This window comes from Artemia sp. Qi Xiang Cuo, chromosome 5 (genome assembly GCF_049724085.1).
Source record: "Artemia sp. Qi Xiang Cuo chromosome 5, ASM4972408v1, whole genome shotgun sequence".
Lineage (NCBI taxonomy): Eukaryota > Metazoa > Arthropoda > Branchiopoda > Anostraca > Artemiidae > Artemia > Artemia sp. Qi Xiang Cuo.
Genome location: NC_142798.1, coordinates 58,286,002 through 58,308,101, shown reverse-complemented (window position 1 = coordinate 58,308,101; position 22,100 = coordinate 58,286,002). Strand labels below are relative to the sequence as shown.

The window sequence follows — 22,100 nt, the reverse complement described above, 5'->3', positions numbered from 1 at the left end:
TGACAACAGTTTGAGCCCCCGCCGCACAGTTACAGGTACAGAGACCACCTTCTCCACACTACAATCAAATTAAAGTCGTATTGGCCTTGAATATAACCCACAGAAGTCGGTTGTTCTTCTGTTCAACTGGCGCCAAGAAGAGGTCTCGTCTGTGAGGCTGGGAGAACTGTCTGTAGCCCCTGTCCCAAAAATTATTTACCTTGGTTTACCAATTGGAAAGGATCTAAAAACTACCCGCTCCCTTCTTATTGATCATCTCCGTAAAAACCTGGCTTTTGCTTACAGTAGAGCAGTCTCATCTAAAATTCGTTTCAACCGTTTAATTCTGGCTCGACTTTATAACGCAATATCCCTTCCCCATTTCCTGTATATAAGCCCGTATTGGAGAATTTTTCCCGAGCCAGAGAAAAGAAAGCTCAGATCCACGTTTTTTAAGTATGCGAAGTTCTTGTTGCGGCTCCCGCCGTGGACAAGAAATTCGCGCCTTGTTAAAAATTTTAAAATTGCGGACCAAACGGTTGCTATAACTGAACAAATCAAACGGTACAACGAGAAAGTCTCTTCCCACCCTTGGTACCGTTTGCTAAGGCAGTAAATCCCTGTCCATTTCATTTTATTTGCACATCTCTTGTCATATTTAGTCTTTTTACCGTCTCGTATCATATTTAGACTAGTTGATTGAGTCCGTTGATTATGAATTGAAGTTATCAAGTATTTTGCTGTAGGTTAGGTTAGTTGAATTGAAGTTATCAATCATATTGCTAAAGTTTCTTCAGTTCTTGGGAGTTTAAAAAGTAAAATTTCTTACGTACCTGCAGTGCAGTGTATAATTGAGTTTTTGTTTCTCGTCTTGTAATTTGTTCGATTATGTGTAATGTGTTGTAATTTATTTTTTGTGTGTGTTTTTTCTTTTTAGTGATACTCCGTCTTTTGTACCTTTTTTTGACGGGTAATAAATAATTATATATATATATATATATATATATATATATATATATATATATATATATATATATATATATATATATATATATATATATATATATATATATATATATAATATATATATATATATTCATTCATTCATTCATTCATATATATTCACTCACTTCATAAGAAAAAGGGGAAATACTACATTTTGCAAGTAGTACCTTTAGGTCACTCATACATGTTGTATTTCACTGTATAGTTTCCATCAAGATGGTCCCCTTTTTAGGGATAGTTCCGTTCCTGTTTCCATAAATTATACGACATTTCATGTGCTAATAGCTTTTAATGAGTAACTTTAAAATTAATACATTTTACAACTAAAATTTTTAAAACTTCGGTTTCAATTGACAAGGGTGGCTTTTTAATTACAGTTGTTATTACGGGCAGGTTGACCCAATGATTTTTTAAATTTGAAGTTGAGCTACTACTTCTTTCTTCAATTCCATTTTTTACATTCAAATTTAATATTCATAAAACAGTTTTTGAGAATAATATTAATCCATAAAAAAAATGCATCCCTCGACCATATGTTAAGAGCTTGGGGGTTTGAATGGAAAAAATTATTTATGGGCAAAGTTTCCAATTCTACAGATTTTTTTGTAGATCTACGGAATTAAATGTCTGCAGATTGTCATACCCAAATTATGATACAGTCTAAATCTTTTTTCGTCTGTGTTATTGGACATTTGTACTGTTTGTTGCAAGGGATTTGGACAAAACCCTTGCAGAAAAGAAAAGAATGGAGAACCTAGTATTACTTCGTCTTTTCCCGAGCTTTTGTCATTCCTATGTGAATTTAAAGTAAGTTGACACTTTTATCTTCATAACTTTGATTCTTCTATGTATAAATATATATAAGAAATAAGTGAGGATCCCGTTGAACCTTTTTCTCACTTTCCCCGCTGGTTGCAGGGGAGAGGATTCACTTCGTATAATGTGGGTGAGGACCAGTCATGATTGGGGAAAATACTTGAACAATGTGCTCTTCTATTAAACAGTGGCATTAATTTTCAGAAATTAGGGGGGAGGGGAGGGGGGTATTTTTTCAATGAAAATGCCAAAATCTCATTTTTTTTTTCAATGAAAATTTTGCACCGATAAAAGAAAAAATAAAACAAAAAAGAAAAAAGTTTCAAATCTGGATTAAATTTCTATCTTGTAACCGTGAACGATTAGGATGGAAAAACTGCCTGGTTTTTGCGGTCATGTACTTTGACCATAAGACTTTTGTGGCACCTAATGACTTACTGAAAAATGGCTAATGGCTAACGCCACGAAGACTTCCAACGGTTAACAGGTTTTAAGAAGGATCTAGTGGAAGCACTTTTTATGGGGTCACCATTTCTGCGGTTTTAAAGGCAGATTCATAAGGAAGGACTGTTTAAGGAAAGTGTTTTATAAGGATGTTCCCCATGGAAGCCAGTAGGGAGTCACTGCCCCGGAGAAACAAGAAGAAATTAAACATTGTATATGAATTGGAAATGACACACATTACCATTTAAACTCGCTGAAAAAAAAGTTCTAGCCGTACTTGCCAATCCCCCCCCCCCTCAAAATAAATCTGGTGAGGTTTATGATATCCCGCCCTCCCTTTTCAACCTCTGTGCTGGTAAGCCTTTAAATATGATATTTTATGCTTCATAGAAAAAAGATTGTTGCAACAGAATAGATACTCCCAATAATAAAGGCGTGGACCGAAAATATTCCTGTGAAACAAGATAAATTAAATATCAATTTCTACTCCCCTCCCTTCTCAAAAACTTATTCTGTATTTACCTGGAGGCACAATGAGAGTTAGAAAACTTGAGCATTAAAATGCACTCTTTGAGGCATCCCCCTATCCGCATAATGATCCCGCGCCCATCCTTCGTAATAGCTGATGCAAACTTATACATCTAAAACCAAAAAACTTTTTCGCATGCTGACTAATGGTCTCCGTCACGCAGATATCCATCTCCTGATTCGATGCCTTCGGCTAGGAGTGCAACTCGTGGTTGGGGGTAAATAATCCGATACTTTCTGTGATTTCAATACAGATTTCTCCAGGCATCCATTTGGAATAGGGTCGACTCTGGCTAAGCTTACAGAATCACGCTAATGACCCTCGTTCCAAACCAAACAGCCGGCAATCATCAATGTTTATTGCTTTATGAAATATCAAGCGAATCATTTTATTTCAACGAGGCTTCAACATAAATTTCAGAAATATTTTTTTCTGAAATTTGAAGGGATATATCATTCCATAACAACCTTTTTTCAGATTTAGTATACATGAAGAAATAGCGATCTTTCTTCAGGAAAAAATAAATCGAATTTCCGCATTTTTGTATATAGGAGCTTGAAACCTCTACACTGTAATGCTCTGATACGTTGAATCTAATCGTTTGATTTTTGTCAAGATCAATTGCCTTTTTGGGATGTTTTCCCTATATTTCAAAAATCGCTCAAATTTTCTCAGACTCATAGCTTTTGGTGGGCAGCTTTAAACTTAATAAATTTTACATATTAAGAATCAGCATAAAACGCCAATTTTTCTTATGTAATAACTGTTATCAAAATTCTACAGTTCACTACCAAGAACGTGATGTTTCATCCCTAAGAGCCTTTTTTTGGCATACTGTACCCGTTGGGATAGTACGATGACAATCCTGCTGCAGGGTTGCCAACTGCCGACGTCAAAAAAGTGTGCAAATCAAGGCCAGAAAAGTGTGCAAGTTGTTAAAAGCGTGTGCAAGTTAAAAACTTTCGCGCGCGTGGCTGTCGCCCCGCGCGCAGCCCCTTTCACTGTTCTGCCCATTTTTACGCCATTTAGACATCATTATCAGTACTCCTTCGATCGATAAACATATTATCTTATAATTTTTCAAATGTATTTTAAATAAAGTTAGGAAATCAGCCTCTAAATAAGAAGTTAGATAATGATTATCATTCTTTTCTTAGCTTAAAAGGTAATGCTCTACTTGAAATTTGCGGGTATTTATTTTGATTGCTTAAATCTTTAACTGAACTCTAGTAAACCGCATCCAATGTTTAGTTAAAGTTTTTTCTCCATTTTATCTAAACGTTTTGAAAGGAATATAAGAAGTCCAAGTAACTAGTGGTGAACTATAGCTGACTTTACTGTAGTTAAGTCAAGTACCGTATCCTAGTACAGCGAAAAATAAAATGGAAGCAGAAACAAAACAGATTTAACATCATTCAAAACAGCACACAAAATTGCATGCTTTTCTGCATTGATATTTGCATTTTATCAATTTATGACTCGGTTTCACCGAACAAAGTTGGAAACCATTGAAAAAGAGGTAAAAGAGTGTTCACATCTCCAGATAATGCAACATTTGGACTTAAGCATTTGAGATTTTCCAACGTTAGGTCATTGTAGTCAATCTGTTTGCTCATTTGTGAGCACAATTTCAAAAAACAATTCAGAAAGCTCATCTGGATGCAGTGAACCTGCTGAGCTCTTAATAGGCCAGTGTTTTGCTGGCTTCTCATGAGGCACAGCACGTTTGGTCCCAACTTTATACAATCAAGTTCAAGAAAATGAGCTGGGCAAAACCGAACTTTAAATGGATCTTGTGCTCGCCCTAATTCTTCCTTTTTAACAAAGCACTTGAGGAGAACCAGATACGTCTGTCGCGAACTTTACAAAAGCCTGTGAATCCGTGTTCCCTCAGCATGCAACTCTTTGTTTAGTGCATTGATTTTTCGTAAGACAAATGAAAAAAATACTAAGTAAGTTTCACAGAGGAATCACGCATAAAAGCAAGAATTTTATTAGCCTTTTCTTTGACTCTCCAGCGGAGTCACCTTCTCCATGGTTGGGAAAGAATAAAAGGAGTGGGTTCCACTGCTCAAGGATCCACTTCAACGGAAGCTTCAAGGGTGAGCCATCGCGTACTTGAAGTCTGCGAAAGCTTATGGTTTTCCGCATGACAGAAATTTTGGTAGATCTTTATTTTCATCCTGTCCTTTTGGGCTATATGCCATATGCAACTACGTTACGAATAAAAATGTCAATTCCATCTGGCAATTTCTTAGCTGCATATGCAGAACAGAGAGCAAGGGAATGGCTAGTGCAGCCTAGCACAAACAAATCTGGCACATACTCTTTTAATACTACACCAAGACCTTTTTGATGTCCAGTGTTGACACTGGCAGTGTCAAAGCCAATCGTCGTCAAATTTTGCAAAAGTATTCCTAGGCTTTCCAAATTTCCTAGTATTAGACGTTTTTGCCCTTCTGAACTGGCATCACTTACTGGCAAAAGTCCCAGAAAGCCTTCTCGCACTTTATCTTTGGAGTATTTATACTTTGCAATAAGGACCAAGACCTTCTGCCAAGATTTATCGGTAGATTCGTCAACTAGTAAAGAGATATGAGTTTTCTTCAGTTCACAAGAGAGCATATCTCTTTCTGCAGGGGCAATGACGTGTCTACTTATCCCACTAATTTTAGTTCTGCCCTGAGTGAAGCTTTTACGAAGTTCTAAGTCTCCAAAAGTATTTTTCGGGACTGGGATTAAAATGTCCATTTTTGTAATGGGAAAGTATTCCAAAACGACCCACGACGTAAGCTTCAAGCTGACTTAAATTATAGACTCAGTATATAATTTTTTGGGAAGGTCTTCATGCTGCAGCATTGATGTCTGATTGTTCTGAACCCTGCTCTTGTGGAAGTTTGTCCGAAGATGGCACCTCACGTTTGCCACACATCCGACTATATCTTTATAACACACTTTATAGTAAGCTAAGTCCTAGCGTCATTTAAAAAACGATCAGACATTAAATGAAAAAAACTAGTTTTCTCAACTGAAAGTAAGGAGCAACATTAAAACTTCAACCGAACAGAAATTGCAACGTATATGAAGGGGGTTGCCTGCTCCTCAGCACCTCACTCTCTACGCTAAAGTTTAAATTTTGTCCAAATTCTTTAAAAAAAAGACTCCTGAAACACAAGGGTTGTTTAAGTAAAGTAACAAGAAGCTTTTTTAAAAGGACTAAAAAACTTTAGCGTAAAGAACGAGGTCTTGGGGAAGGGGCGACCCTCTTCAAATACGTAGTAATTTCTGTTCGTTTTAAGTTTTGATTTTGCTCCTTACTTTCAGTTGAAAAAACTTCCTGTTTTTTAATCGTGTTAAAAACCAAGGCTGAAATAATTATGCAAAAAAGGAAAAAGGCTTGGACAGAAAGACTAGCCATCTTTTTTCTCTTTGTCTCTTGTACAAGATTACTTGCTTACTGTATAAACTCTCGGGAAAGTTAAAAGGGGTGATTAGCCTATTCTACAATCAGTTTTGCTTAATATTGAAAATATAAGCACTTAGTACTTCTGCCAAGCTTTGTTCATAAGCCATGCTTGGCAAAGACAAAGCCGTTTTAAACTCAGTCCTACTTAAAATTCAGCAAGTGAAATAGATGTGGTGGATTTTAATACCTGGTCACAGTTTGCCCCCCTCCCCCAACTGAAATTTCGAGTCTTCAAAAATCTTATGAAACCTAAGATAGGCCCGCATAATTCAAGCACCCACAGAAAGGATCATTTTTTAGTATACCTGTATTTTTGATACTATATTTCTCATTTTTTGGTAAATGTTGAGCAGTTCATATTATTGACCTATGAATAAAGTAAAGATACCACTCGATGCCTTTTCTTATGTTCTTTCCAAATATACTAATTGCTTTTGGCGTATATTCACTTTACTCCCATACCCTAGGGTATATATTTACTCATTAGAGGGGGGGAGGGCTTGTAAAGTTCATTTCCGACGCAAAGGAATGTTAAATTTGGATTCAAGAGGCAATTCTGACTATAGAGGTAAGTAAGAACTTCACCCTCACTCCCACCCCAATGTGCAAATATATACCCTGAATTGGTATATTTGGGTGGAGGGAAGTGAATTTGCCCCAAAAACTATTATTATATTCGGAAAGAGCAAAAGAAAAGGCATCAAGTGGTATGTTCACTTTATGCAAAGATCAAAAATATGAACTGTTCAATATTTGACTATTTTCATTGTCATTTTCAATTGGTTCGAATAGTTTTGGCCCTGGATTCATTTCTGAAAGTGTCATTCATCTAACTCAACTGCTTTCCAAGATAGCAAAAAGTGTCTAAAGTCTAACTACAATTTTAGGCTACCCCAGATTTTCCTAATTTACCCTTTTTTATCATTTTGATAGTATGGGTCCCATCTAAAGCAAATTCTTGAACCCCTGGCTGGTAAGATGTTAATTTCAGAAAAAATGGCTATCACAAGAAGATATGGGTCATTCACGCTTTACAATGGTGCACAGGCCTAAAGTCTTTGCAGAACTTTATCAGTTTGAGATTAGACTTTAGTAGGTTTATTTTGGTTGTTGCTTCTACATCTCCTTACTTCATGTTTCATACTCACTTTTCCATTTCCATGAAGAACGGTTGTGCCCAACAGCTTTCAACGTCCTTCTATGAAACTTGATTTGAATTTACCACGTTTTCACTGGTTACCTATGCTTTGATCTACTTCTTGGTAAATGGTGGAAAAAATGAGAAAGACGCCTGGGGGACGGCCTAGAGATCATACTGGCTAACTGTTCTATCTTTTGCACTTAAATTGTTTAATCTTAATTTTCTATTTCGCTTAATACTTTTTCTATCATCATTTCATAAAAGTGTGCAAAAAAGAGTGCAAAGAGCAAATAATGGGCAAAAAGAGTGAAAATCGGGTTAGTGGGGTGAAAGAGTCCAATGAAAAAAAAGAATGCGTTTCACACGAAAAGTGTGCAAGTTGGCAACCCTGTTCTGCGGATGATTTCAGTCTCCAGTGGCCAGCAATTGCATCGCTATACGCAGGCTCTTTCCCCCTTCTCTGTTTTAAAGGTCTTCTCTCATCAATATTAAGCCTAAGCTGAAACAGTCTTCCCTTAACGATAAAAGAATGAAGCTATCCTTTTTTGACGAGAAAGCGGGCATTGTCCGATGTTCAACGCCATGGGGAAGCTGGTCACAAACGGTTTACGATGTAACTATCGAAATTGAATTGCCCGAAGGGACTAAAGGAAGAGATGTAACAGTGACATTACTTTCCAGGAACATTTGTTGCAAGAATGCAGGGAATATTATTCTTCAGGTGAGAGACTCATTTTAACAAGGAAGTACCTATAATCAGGGTTGCCACCCTCCGGGATTAATCCTGGTTTTCCGGGATTTTTTTGCGGGCCGTGAATTTTTTTGTGTCCGGGATTTTCGGGATTTATGTAAGAAAACCTGGATTTTTTGCTAAAAACTGGGATTTTTGCTAAAAAGGGGGATTTATTTTATTAAAAAGAAATTTTCAATAATTTTGGCTGATAGTATACTATTTTTTTCTGTACTGTATCACGAATATTCTCGGTTTTTGTTTGTTGCCTCTGAATTTGCGCTATTACAATGGGACAACGATTTTTTTGCTCGGGATTTGACTTTTGAAAATTCGACTCCAATAAAATTAGTTTTAATTCGGTGTTTTGCAGATGAAACTTCGTGAGAAATTAGTTTTATAAAGTCATGACCAAATGATCTGCCAGCATTCTCTGATTTCCTTAGGTTGTAGCAAGTTTCAATAGTTTAGGTTCAATATAGGTACATTTGTGTTGTTTAAAGAACGTACATCAATTGGTTTAAAAGATCGCTATCAGCGTATTCCACAGATTTTTCTAATATTTTTAGACACTTTCATGCGCATTCCACTCAGTATTTAAGTTCCAAACTTTGAAAATCGCAGATGAATCTCCAGATAAACGAAGAAAAATTGAAAATGTTTGTCTGGAAGACTTGGTGTTTATACTTGTGCGAACCGAGCTTAGTTTGATTTACTGAAGCTCATTTGTCCAATTTCTTAGGGTTTTCATTTGAGTTGTGATTACCGAAATGATTAATGTACCGTACCAATAAATATCATAGAAACTAATTATTATTTAGTTGCTTGCTTTACTTAGTGCTTTTTACTAATAACTCCGTATTAACAGTTTTTTTGGCTGTTGCTTTATAGTTTTATCTTCAATTACCCAAAGGCTGGGTTTAATAATAAGAAATTTGGATTCGATATACCCAGATTCAGGAAAAAGGGGTCTGTTTTTCTTCCGGATTCTTTCGTGTGAAAGCAGCTGATTCCTTTTTTGCACACACTGGAGAATCCGCGGACTGAATGTTTGAATGAAATCGTTTGGATTTTTCTCAGATTTTAGTACGTTTGGAATCCAGGTTTTCTGGGTAGTGAACCTGGATTCCGGGCCTTGTCGGGCCTTGAGATTTCAAAAGGATGCTTTTGTAAGATGAATGATAGTTCCACTGTCCACTTCTTGATTGGCGAGACTTTCGCTAAACAGAAAAGCAGTATGGTAAAAGGGAAAGGGACGTGCGGAGACGTGATAAAAGGCAACTTTTACCACTTGCCCAGCCATATTGAATATTAGTGTGTCCAGACTATCCATTTTCTGGAAAAATGGGACGGAAATCTGGGAGTGTGGACAGGTCCTCCATCCCATTTTTCCGTTTTCTGGGTAGGAATTATCAGACGGCCAGAAAACGGAAAAATGGGACGGAAGCGGTAATGTAGACAGCTTTTCTGGAAAAAATGCTAGAAGAAGGAGACGATTAGACAGGACAAGTGATTAATAAAAATAGCTGTCTAAGATGGTTTTGAAAAGAAAAAAGGTAAATTGTCTAAATGAGGCTCTGAATTTGTTTTCTATAGGTTTTGGCTCAGAAATCAGATTTGATGCGGATGGCTGATAAATTTGTACATATATTTTTTGAAAAAACCACCAAGTTTTTTTTTAAAGAAACCGTCTAGTCTGGACGACTATTTCTTTTTTGAGATTTCCATCCCATTTTTCCAGAGAACGGATAGTCTGGACGCGCTATATGGCTGCGAAGCGTGACGTCAATTATTTGGCGGTAAATTCAAATACGATGAAATGTGGGTGCGTCGACACGTTTTCTCGATCCTTGGCGAATTTTTTGGCCTAAAATGTTCGTCGTTCATCCTACTAATCCACCAAAACGTTTTCACGTCGAAATAATATTAAGAATATTGACAATCAGTTGTTAGTTACAACTAGAAACCACGTTTCACCGTGCTACGTGTTACGCGCCTTGAGTTTTACGTCATCACTGTGTAGTCCTATGTAGTATAATCTAAACACTGTGTTCCAGAATTTTTTTTGAAATTCCGGGATTTTTTTTGAAGAAAAATCGGGATTTTATTTTTGAGCTGGTGACAACCCTGCCTATGATGTAAGAAAGATTAAATTAGTACTTGAACGTATCTCATGTAGCCACAAAGACTGAGTGCAAAGATAATTTTTGATAAATAATTTTAAAAGGGAAAAAGAGAATGCTCGGAGACTAGAGTGTCAGACAAATAGTGACTCGTATTGACAGTAAAGAAAAAAATTTAGATTTTTATCCCTCAGAATACCCCCCCCCCCCATAAAAAAGCGAAGAAAAAATTGTTAGACCTTCAAACTTCTTGAAGTAGGGAAATTAACTAATCATAAAAAATGCTGTATCTAAGGCAAAGCAAATAGGAGACTAAATAGAAGTGGGCACTTAAGACTGTAATGGATAGAATAGTAACTGAAAATTACAGGTGTTGTATGAACTATAGCGTTACTCAATGAATTGAAAAAGAAAGTAAGATCTCTTGAACAAAAACCAGCAGCTCTTTAATAACCACTGCTACTACGGGTATCTATATAAATATCGATATAAGGCTCTACAGACTGCTGTTCTAATACTAGCACCGAATAAAATGAAATAAGCACAGATTACTTTGGTGCATTGATGGGTATGTTTAGACGGAGCTAGTTATTTTTATTTTTTTCATATAGACCAACTTAAGTTTCTACTTTTGTATGCTAATGTCCAGAATTCCTTGACCTCAAGAGCAAAAAAGGCTTTGCAGGTTATTTAAAGTGTATATTTTTTGCTAAATTTTGGTCTTGCGTCTAAATAAGATATAATTACTGTGACTTAGTAAATGACTGCAAGTCCATGACGAATGGCCATAGGGTGGAAATTTTGATTCGAGGTAGCCTACCGTTTACAAAGATCTAAAGCTAAAAAATGCAGTGGGATATCGGGAAAAACTATGGCATATATAGTCGGAAGTATTCAATTCTTGCTTCTAATGTCTTAGTAACTAATTTTTGAGGGGAGTGGGAGGGGGGTTGGTATCATGTTACGAAAGGCTGCATTCCGTTAAAGTCTCCGTTAGTTTTTTTTTATTATTATTTATTAAAAAGTTTCAGATCCTCTCTCTGGAGAAAAAACTTTTTCTCTGGTCAAGTTGACCTTTTAATAAGTCCTCCAAAAAATATCTAAAATCGGTGCTTTGATACCCTGGTAGGACCTCTAGAGATCTAAAATTAAGGCAACAATTTACTAATTTCGGTGCCCAGAAAAATCAGTAAATGTGAATCGCATGACAGTACATACGATAGTTTAGTTTAGTTTTATTAATAAAAAGTAGAACTTGACGAAATGCATACATAGCCTATATATATATATATATATATATATATATATATATATATATATATATATATATATATATATATATATATATATATATATATATATATATATATATATATATATATATATATATATATATATATATATATATATATTATATAATACATGAAAAAAAACAAGTCTTTCAACTAAATCTTCTAGCCTGCCCATGAACCTGCTAAGGCAAGATGTCCTAGAGGCGTGCCAGGAATAGAAAAAAAGAGAAAATTTTAGTACTAATTTATAGCACAAATTAAGTATACCAGAAATACTGATAATATAAAATATATATATATATATATATATATATATATATATATATATATATATATATATATATATATATATGTATATGTGTATAAATAAAATACATAATTCCTTGCTGAGTTACTACTGGAGTCACCGTAACGACAACAAAAAAAAGGAAAAACTATCCAAATAATCCACTGTACTCCTTCACACATCTCAAACAACAAAAGAAGAAGAAAAAAACGAATAATAGCTTAGGACTCATTAATAGAATACATTTTTTCCTTAACTCTTTACTTCTAAATTTTTCCAAACCATTTTATACCATTAATAATCAAATTATTACTAATCCATAAATTTATAAGTCAAATACAAATAAAAATGACAAATAATAATTTAAAACTCATTATTAGAATACATTTTTTCCTTAACTTTGTTTCTAAATTCTTCAAAACTTGTTATGTCATTAATTGTCTTATCATTACTACTCCTTAATTTTATTCCCCGATAAATAAAGGAGGACTTAGACCTTGTAGTAATGGCAATTGGAGCAGACAGTGCCTTGCTTGTTCGAGTATTATAATTGTGGCAATCAGACATAACCTTAAACATGCCTGAGAAGCAAAAAGGTAGATTATATTGTTTTACTTGAACGTAGATAACTGGTGATAAAAATCCCGTAAGCAAGCAGCTGGTAAATTTTTTTGTCTTCTATACTCCAACCTCTAGAAACCACTATAAGATTTATTACGAAGGTAAGCGGACCAAATAATTTTGGAGAACTTCAATTTGATTCACCATTGGCGGAAATCTCCCAAACCTTACCAAAGAACAATACAAAATATACGGAAGTATTATAGAGAAATACAACAACCTTAAACTGCGATGCGGGACAAAGTGTGCTAGTTCTCTAAGGATTCCAATGTTCCGTGATAAAATCGCTGACGTGTTCCCAACATGTTTCCTAAACGACAAAGTTTCATCAAGTGTAATATCTAAATACTTGACACAAGACTTCCTTCCAATCTCGCCATAACTGTATTTTAATCGAGAAATCCATGGGTAATATTTAGCTATTCTTGAGAATATGATAAAACTACTCTTAGCCGGGTGAACTTGTAGTTTATTTACACGCATCCAAGTTGAAACTCAGTCAAACGATTGTTTACCTAATTCAAGTAATCCCTTCTCAGTTCTTGCGGGACAAACAAGCGACATGTCATCAGCTAGCATCAGTACTGTCAGTTCCTGTGGATTACGGAATTATTCACTAAACTTGTTCTTTATATTAGACATGTTTACGGCTACACTATTTGCAAAAACTAAGAAGAATAATAGCAAAAGAATAGAGCAATGTGAAGCTTCGCATGTAATAGAAAAGTTTGATGGAAGCTTTGAGTTACTCTAAACATACTGTCATCACTCGTCTAAAAATACCTAATGAAAGTTAAACCCAGGCTCTCTTATGCCGTAAAAATCACAATTTAGAAGTAGGAGATGATGATCTACTGTGTCGAAAGCTTTAATTATATCTAAAAATATTTCTAAAACACTGTAACCGTCATCCAGCGCTTGATTAACTACGCTGCTTAGATAGGCAACTGCTTGTTCTGTTGTATAACGAAGCCGAAATCCGAATAGGGTAGGATTTTACACATTATGACGCTCTAAATATGCATAAAGACGGGCAGCAAAGAACCTCTCTAAAACGCGTGACAGCACAGAAAGAACAGAAACCGTCCTAAAATTTTCTAAGTTAATTGCCTCATCCACTCTAAAAACAGTAATAACACTGGCTACTTTAAAGCTTAAAGAGAAAAAAACCTATTTTAATAGAGAATTAAATATGGACAAAAATAACTTATGAATTAGTGGCAGAATAAATTTAACCACTCTTAATGATATAACATCACTACCAGAAGCATTAATTTTCGTTTTGTAGATGATCTGTTTCATCTCACTTAATGATACAGGTGCTAAAATATATTGACACCTCAGATTCATAATCACCAAGGTAGTCAAAAATGCTTGGATCATGTAACGTCGGGCAGATTCCTTCGGTATCACGCTTTCCTACCGCTGAGATGTAATATTCGAATATCTCCGAGACAGCATCAGCACTTTTGGGCATTTCGCCTTCTTGGTTTACTATTTCAAGTGGGATCGTTTTCCCTGGCTGCTGGAGTGCTTCCTTAATCATGCGCCATGATTTTGACGGACATCCTGATACTTCCTCGAACTTCCTCGAGTAAAATTCTCTTTTTACTTTTCTTAATAATCGATTTGGTGCAATGCTATAATTATTATATATTCCATCATTTATATCACATTTGTGGTTGAACTTTTTTTGTAAGGTTGTCTCTTAATACGCATTAATTTTAGAAGGTCTTCAGTAATCCATGACTTCTTTGGGGTTGTCCCACGCCGTTCTTTTTTCCTTTTACAATGCTTTTCTAATTCACTTTGGATAATCTGGTAAAACAAATTAAATCTTTTTTCATTATTAGATGCAATTGATAAAATATTATCCCAATTCATTTGAGATAAAACCCTCTTATAACGCAAGATAATTGTTTTATTCACATAATGCCAAGAAAACTCATTCATTAACTTGCTACTATTTCCCAGAGGAGTAGTATATTTAGTAAATACACCAAAATGATCAGAAGTGTCACTAACAATAACACGGGGGGAATCAGGATTAACATTAGAGAATATATTATCAAGACATGTCACCGATATATCCATGACCTTTGTAAGTCAGTCAATTGCTAGAAGTAATACGATTGATATGAAAATATTCGATAGTCAGCTGCTGTTTGTATGTATTCCAATCATGTCAACGTTTAGATTACCTACAAGAAAATATGGGAGATTCACAGGCAACTTCTAAAGCAGTTTCCCAAGAAGATCAAAGAGTTCATTATCTGAGGAAGTCGGTGGGTGGTAGAGAACTATTAAGTAGCAAAAATAATTAACTAAACAAAGATGAAGCACGAGTGACTCAAACACCATCCCCCTATAAATAGTTAAATCGCTCCGAATGGTCACTTCAATATCGGATATAATACATACGGCAAGGCACCATTTTGACGTAATTGCCTATTTTTTGTGTAAAAACTATACCCCTCTAGACCAAGCAACTCTGAATTATGAACATTAAGCCATGTCTCAATTAAAGCTATCACTTGAAAAACAGAAATATTAGCTAAATCTTCAATAAAGTTATAACTTGAATTTAGCCCTTGGCAATTCAGATGAAAAATATTGAAGAAATTGCCAGGTTTACGGAATATAGGACCAACCTCCACGGTAAAACATAATCTGTATCTTTGAGCTGCAAGTGAATACTGCAACCCAGGTCCAAATGTCCACTCGAAACATAAAAATATATACACACAAAATATATTTTATTACTCTCTAATTCCTTTAATTTCTGAAGTGATGAACAAGATTGAAATATACTATCCATAACTAACAGTTACATGCCATATCTTACAGTGACTCAATCTTTGACACAAATAAACACTGAAGCTAAATATATCTATTAATCGTCTAACTACTTCATGAACTAAGAAAAAAAAACTCAAAATTAACTTCGGTATTATTAACAGAACAATACTTTGCTTTTGATTTAGTCGCCAAGCACACATGACTGTTCTAACCATGCAACACCTTCCGTATCCCTTTCGTTTCCTAAATACCAGTATCATTACTTGCAAATCGTTTTTGTGGTAAAAAAAAAAAAATAATATAGAAAGATGAAAGCAAGGAATGAAGACTCGCTTATGTAATAGCTTTGCCCCTTCCTCCAAAGTGCTAGAAATATAACACCATAAGAATAAAGCACTTATTTGTGCTAAAAGGTATCCACGATTGTCACCTTATTGCACTTTAAGATGGGGTTATTTAGACAAGTTTATAAAAAACATTTAGATATAAGGATTAGCTTCAAATGATCTTTTTAACAGCGCTCTACGGGGTTCTAGTGCTCTGATAGCACCGGAAAAACAAAAGAAACATCAGTGAGTCAGAGGCTAAAATACGATTTTCTATGGTTTCCAAAATAGTAGGCTAAAAACACCTAGTTAAATTTTTTAATATGTTGATGCCAATATTGCGCCTTGCATTTTAATTTGATGCCATTTTCAAGAGGTTTTGGCCTCTTTTTTCAAATTTTCGTTTAAATACATTGAGATTAAAATGTTTCTAGCTTTACATAAATGGCAGATATCATTATTAAATCAAATTTAAATTAAAAATTTCCTACTGGTCAGTTGTTGTTTTAATGCAATTTTAAAATCCTGGCTACTCTGGACCATTGTTTGCCCTTAACTAGGCTGCAGCTGCTGCTGCAACCATGAAAATGTGGAAAAGTTGGGACATTCGAAAACATCGTAAAGATAGAATGGACTTGGGAATATGTTCTTTCAGTGATTTTTGAAGGATCACACAAAGTCAAGTGAGGTTGAGTCGTGTTTTTTTTCTTTACTCTATTTCTTTTTCTACTTCAACGCTCTTTTTCGTTCGATCTTTTTTTGGGTTGATAATAATATAAATATTATGTTTTTCGTTTAAAAGGGTGTTTAACCTAAACAAATTTGCGGGTGGTTGATGTATTTGCTTACTTAATTTAGTAAAACCCTTACTGATAAATCGAATCAAAAAAAAGATGAAAAAACTTTAAATAGACACGATTTTACATAAGAATCCCACGATGTTGATTCAGGGGAATCCCTATTTCTAAAGATATTCCTAAGTGTTTCTTTTTAAATACTTTAAAGGTACTAAAATCTATGTAAACACAATCAGCAGACAAATTATACATTTTTCCTTCTCCCACGCCAAAAACAAGATAAACGAGGAACAATTTACTGAAAGATCGCTCGTCTATGCCACAGTTACAGCTGGCTATGTGTCTCAGACCTCGCCTCATGTTCATCTAGATGCTGGTGACCAGATGATACACATCGCCAGTCGGTACTCAGATTTTTTATGTCTATTTCCTTAATTATAAAAGTCAAAAGAACTTGTTTTAATGATTTTTAGTTAGAGGCTTCTGAAAAAAAAAGTAGGAAAGGAGCTTTCAATTGCTTTTTTTATTTTGAAAGTTTATTTTAGGGATTTTAGAAAGTTCAATGAACTCGCTATACCATGGAACTTTGTCCCTATGCATCCAGTCGACTTTTACATGTCCTCATCATGCAAGCACTTCTGGTCCCCACGTTATTCTTCTTGGCTGTTTATCTTGCCCATAAGTTCATCTTTAGCCGACAACATCCCCCATTTTCAGTCAATCGCACTTTGGAACTCCATCCTAGTTGATATATCCCTATCTTTTCTTCTTTCAAAACTATAATTATAATTCTATTTAACTTCTAAGTTGCTCATCTTTCATTCAAATTATTTTCTATAGCTTTTCTTTTCTTCGTGATCTAAAGTTGAGCATGATCTAACGGAGCAAGAGGGCTGCTGCTCGGTTCATTATTATTTTTTCTTTTGTCAATTTTCTTCTTTTTTTTCTGGTGCATATTTGTTTTACTAGTAAATTTGAGTATGCTCTTCTTTAAATTTCTATTTTGGTTTCTATAATATATGTGTTCTCTGTCTCTTTACTTTGCACAGCTTGTAATCAAAAGCATTTCTTTCTCTATCTGTTATGTTTTAGCATTGTGCTTTTAAGACTCCAACAATCTAAATTTATTTGGCCTATCAACCATTAGTGGTGCTAGTTGAATATTTTTCTAGGGTGAATAAATAATTAACTGAATAAATAAAACAAAGATTCAAGTGCTTTGATACTTATGTATGAAAAAGTTTTTTTTATTTTTCAATTTTACTTCTGGACAAGTCCTGACGTGGGGAAGGTGGCAAGAGCTTGGGGCCCATCCCTTCTCCGAATTTGTCCAAATTTCTGGAATTTTTTTATTCAAATTATCAAATAAAATTTGTTTTTATCATCCCCCCTCCAAAAAATAATGTGCTTGCGCCTGAGCCACTGAGAATTTCTACAAGAGCCTCTCTTTTCTTTTAGCTTTTCGTCTCTTTTGGCATTGATGTTTCTCTATAGCTACTATGCGAATGGTATATTAAATATGCCTACTTAGTGTTTTCTTCATGAATCAATTGTGTTTTTATTGGTCAAGATTTTACAGAAGAAATACGTATTTGCTTTTCTTTATAGGGGATTCTATTCGGGCCTGTAAAGGAAAACGAAATAATTTGGACAATAGAAGATATGAAAATTCTTCGTGTTGTTTTGAATAAAGCTGAAGCTTCTGTGAAAGAAAGTGTTTGGACTTCACTGCTGGAAGACAATTTTGAAATCCCCAAAGATATCCAATTTCAAGTGAAGGAAAAATTGGACCTTGAAAGGTTTCAAGCTCAGGTATTAAGGCTATACGGTCAAACTTATGAATTTTATTTTCAAAAATAGGATATATTCGAGTTGATAATTTATAGAATACTTGTCAGAGAAAAAGAGAAGAGAAATATTAGAGCTTCCTAAACAGTTGTGGTTAAATTAATTCACTGGAGAGTGTGAGAAACGAATAGATGCGCTATAACAAATGTTTATTCAAAATTAACCTACTACTGTAGGTTAAAATCAAATTGCAGTTTGCTGGGTTAGTGTAGGTTTAATAATAATAAAAAAGCACTACTAGCATCTCTGACAATACAACAATTCTGGGCAAAACTAGAAAAATTCAACATGATTAAATTTAAATTTTAAAAGAAATTTAAATTAATGAGAAAAGATAGATAAAAATTGTGAGAGATAAAGATTCTAATGAGAGAAGATTTAAACATCTTAAATCTAGTCAGCAGCTCAGTTAAAGTAAGCTAATTATTCTGTTAAAAGAAACCTCGATATTAAATAGTTAAGGCTAGGTAAGTTTGTAAAACTGGCAAGTTAGACAGAAGAGGTATTCTTTCACAATTCTTTCCCTTCATACCCAGGACAAAGCAAAAGAGAAAAAACAGATTAAATCAACAAACAAAAACAAATATTCTTACTTTATACTTCACCTTTTACCAAAGGCATATCTAGAGCAAAATCTTAGGGGGGGGGGGGGCAATTTAACAAGGGCCCCAATAATTAACCGAATTAACAAATTTATTTCAAAAAAGATTGAAAACAGAAAAAAAACACGGAATAAGGGCACCAGAAAAAATCTTAGGGTTCCGCCAGTGTTTTTTGCACCAAAATGGTGATGGTGAATAGTTATTTTCAGTTTTCGGCTAATCCTCTTTGAATTACTTTTGTCCTACACTATTTAGGCTTCGAAGATTAAATTCAGGGGTAAACTTCACAGAAACACGATGATTTTTGGCAATTTATATAGAAATAAAGAATGAGTTATAATTAGAATTGGCTCATGCCTCCATCGCTAAAATAATAAAGATCCATCTAACGCTTTTATTGAAAATGAACTGGAATTCAACAAAGACTTCTGCAGTAAACATTTATCCAGCTGTCCCTTTTTCAGAGGCTTTTTGCTGTTTGGAAGGTAGGAAATCATCAATGAGTAGGATGGACACAATTCAGCAATTACTATCTATATATGAAAGCCAGACATTCAAGATCTTTTCTGCTCTGAACAGAACCAAAGCTGCTTCATTAAGCCATAAACTATAAAAATTGGCTCCTTACCTCTTTTAAATAAAAAATTTATAAAACTGCCCTCCAAGAGAACTAGGAAAAGATGAGCTATATCCTTTCATGTTGTACACAGTGGCGAATTTCCAAAGTTGGATGAACAAAGAATGAAGGTTTTTTTTCTAAAAATTTGAAAATTTTTACCTGTTAGAAAAAATTCAAAAAACATTTTCTGTTTTCCTTTCTCCAACACATCTTTATGCTGATTAAGGTTCTATTTGTGGTGAGAAGTTTAAAACCATAATTTAATTTGATAGCAATTGTGAATTTAAGGTAAGTGGAAAAAAAAATGAAATACACAAAAATAATGAAGCACAATCTAAAGTGCAGCTCATGAAGTGACAAACAAGAGTTCGAGTGTGAGATGAAAGTGAAATAGACTTTTTTTTTTCAGAACCCTGAATACAATTTTGCCAACTGGAAATCAACGTCCTACAATTATCCAATCTCTCTGTCCTTCGAGCAACTGGCAAATCGAACAAATTTATGAAAGAAAAGAACAAATTACTTAAAGTGAAATGAGAAATGATTATACCAGACTTCTTAGAAAGCCAAATGACTTTAGTCCCATGTGTCCGTGTTAAATTTATTTTTGAGGTGTTCAATTGTCAAATCGATTCTATCCATTAGAGCGAATTCTGAAATTGCAATTGCCCATCAACTTAGAGGAAAAAATAAGAATTATTGTGTTTTCTTAGGAGATTGAGAATAGAGTGTTCTAACTAAATTTAAGAGTCGAAATGTGTAAATTGGCTTTGTATAAATATGTTACATTACTCATTGATGAGTTTTTTTTTTCGTTTTACCGAACTATACTTATCTAAGAAAATCATTTTTAATATTTAACGTTAAGGGTAAATAAAATGTATACATATATATATATATATATATATATATATATATATATATATATATATATATACATATATATATATGCGTGTGTGTGTGTGTGTGTGCAATGCGCAAATATATATCCCAAATTATATATTTCCTATTTTGTCACTTGTCCTTGTCTAGTCTCGCGCTAAGCTGAAAGAAACTAACGAAGAAACCGGTTCTACAGTAGGTCAATGGATGAAGAACTTAACATAGGTGCTATAGCAGAACAGTACCTAATTATGTAGAAGAAACAGGAAAAAGCCTAAGGAATTGTCTTATATGGAATCTAGCAAAGATCTTGCTCCAAGCCTGACACCCTTAACCTTCAGAGCCAATCCTTGTCCCAAAGTTAAGGATCCAATTAGCCCAATTCCCCTAACCTAAATGCATCTATAGCCTAGAGGCTGTTCACTTTAGAGACCTGATGCGGTTATCGGCCAGGATGTGATAGGTAGCAGGAGTGGACATGGTGCTCACCATGGTTTTCAGGGACCGACAAGAATGCACAGACGTTGCTCAAGTGCAACGCTCTCCACAAGCTTAACCCTATCTATCTGCGGGAGAATTCCAACGCTTATATCTCCCTTACACAGACAAAAACTCTTCCCGGCTTCCCATGGCCAATTCTCGTTGGCAAGACGAATACGAGGGTCCAAACGTTACCCCAACTATGTTCCCGAATAAAAACGAGGTTCCCTTTGACCCTTACTATAAGTCTCACGATCCCCCGCGTCACTACCTCCCTGTGCTGGGAGCAAGTAACTTCCGCGTCTGCTGCCTTCCTTAGATATGCTTCTCGCAGGGCCCTCTCGCCAGCCTCCCACGTTCCATTCGCATTGCCATGACGGATATGAGGATCCGAACGCTGCCCAAATCGGGTTTCCAAATAAAAACGGGACTCCCTTTCACTCCTGCTACAAGCCTCAAGTCTTGCGATCAACACTTCAACTCATTGTGTCAACTCCGCTGAACGATCTTCTTGTGGTACCATCTGAGATTTGGCTTAAAACCAACTGACTCATGTCCAACCACTGTTCACCAGGAACACTTTCCCACGTCAGGCCTCAAGGATCTCTCTCGACCATTTGCAGCTATCACCAAGCTCTGTGCCACTCACCACTCCACGCAGGTTCATACCAAACCCTTCAACGCGACTGGTGCGACCTCCCTACTCACCAGCGTGACAGTAACGATCACCAAGGATTGACGAGCTCTGCAACCGGTGGTACTGTATTAGCAGAATGCTAAAGCGCTTCCCGCGTTAAGGGCTAGTTGCTTCAGGATTAACAATAAAGAACGATCTGGCCTTTGTGCACTAAGTGGAATCTATAAGATGATATTGTAAGTATTAAGCGATAGCGATGTCAACGATTAAAAAGGATAAAGTTCAAATGGCTACAAGAACAATAAAGATTTTAACACAATTTCCGATAAAAACTCATTGTAAAGTATGTCTCTGTCAAAATCCTCTTCATATGTTCTTGTGTTCAACACCCTTGAACGGTTCAAACCTTTTTTAAAAGGCTTATTGATTGAGTCAGGAACTTTACAAGACATTGGGTGTCCTTCTAAGGACACAGGACAGTGCCATAAGGCGAATTTTCTTTTAGCGAAAATGATTTTTTGTGTCACGGTTGCAACAATACAAACAACCTAGTAAAGAACGAACCACGGTCCATCCTAACCAAAACTTAAAAAATACATTTAAAACAAAACTATCTAATGGAAAAAATTGCCATTTGTAGGTGATTCGGGATATTATTTTTAGACAAGAGCACCAAAG

At 35.1% G+C, this 22,100-nt stretch overlaps 2 protein-coding genes across 2 annotated transcripts; one reads left to right on the top strand and one right to left on the bottom strand.

Moving 5' to 3' along the window:
- Window positions 1-4,969: 4,969 nt before the first annotated feature.
- On the bottom strand, window positions 4,970-5,524 carry LOC148952319 (zinc finger protein 862-like). The gene has a single exon (XM_089089174.1). The coding sequence runs from the start codon at window positions 5,522-5,524 to the stop codon at window positions 4,970-4,972; it is 555 nt and encodes a 184-aa protein (XP_088945300.1).
- A 2,372-nt stretch (window positions 5,525-7,896) lies between these two features.
- Window positions 7,897-20,218, top strand: LOC148952318 (nudC domain-containing protein 2-like). The gene is made up of 3 exons (XM_089088929.1): window positions 7,897-8,101; window positions 17,963-18,166; window positions 19,833-20,218. The coding sequence occupies exons 1-3, from the start codon at window positions 7,910-7,912 to the stop codon at window positions 19,926-19,928; spliced, it is 492 nt and encodes a 163-aa protein (XP_088945055.1). The 5' UTR covers window positions 7,897-7,909; the 3' UTR covers window positions 19,929-20,218.
- The last annotated feature ends 1,882 nt before the right edge of the window (window positions 20,219-22,100 follow it).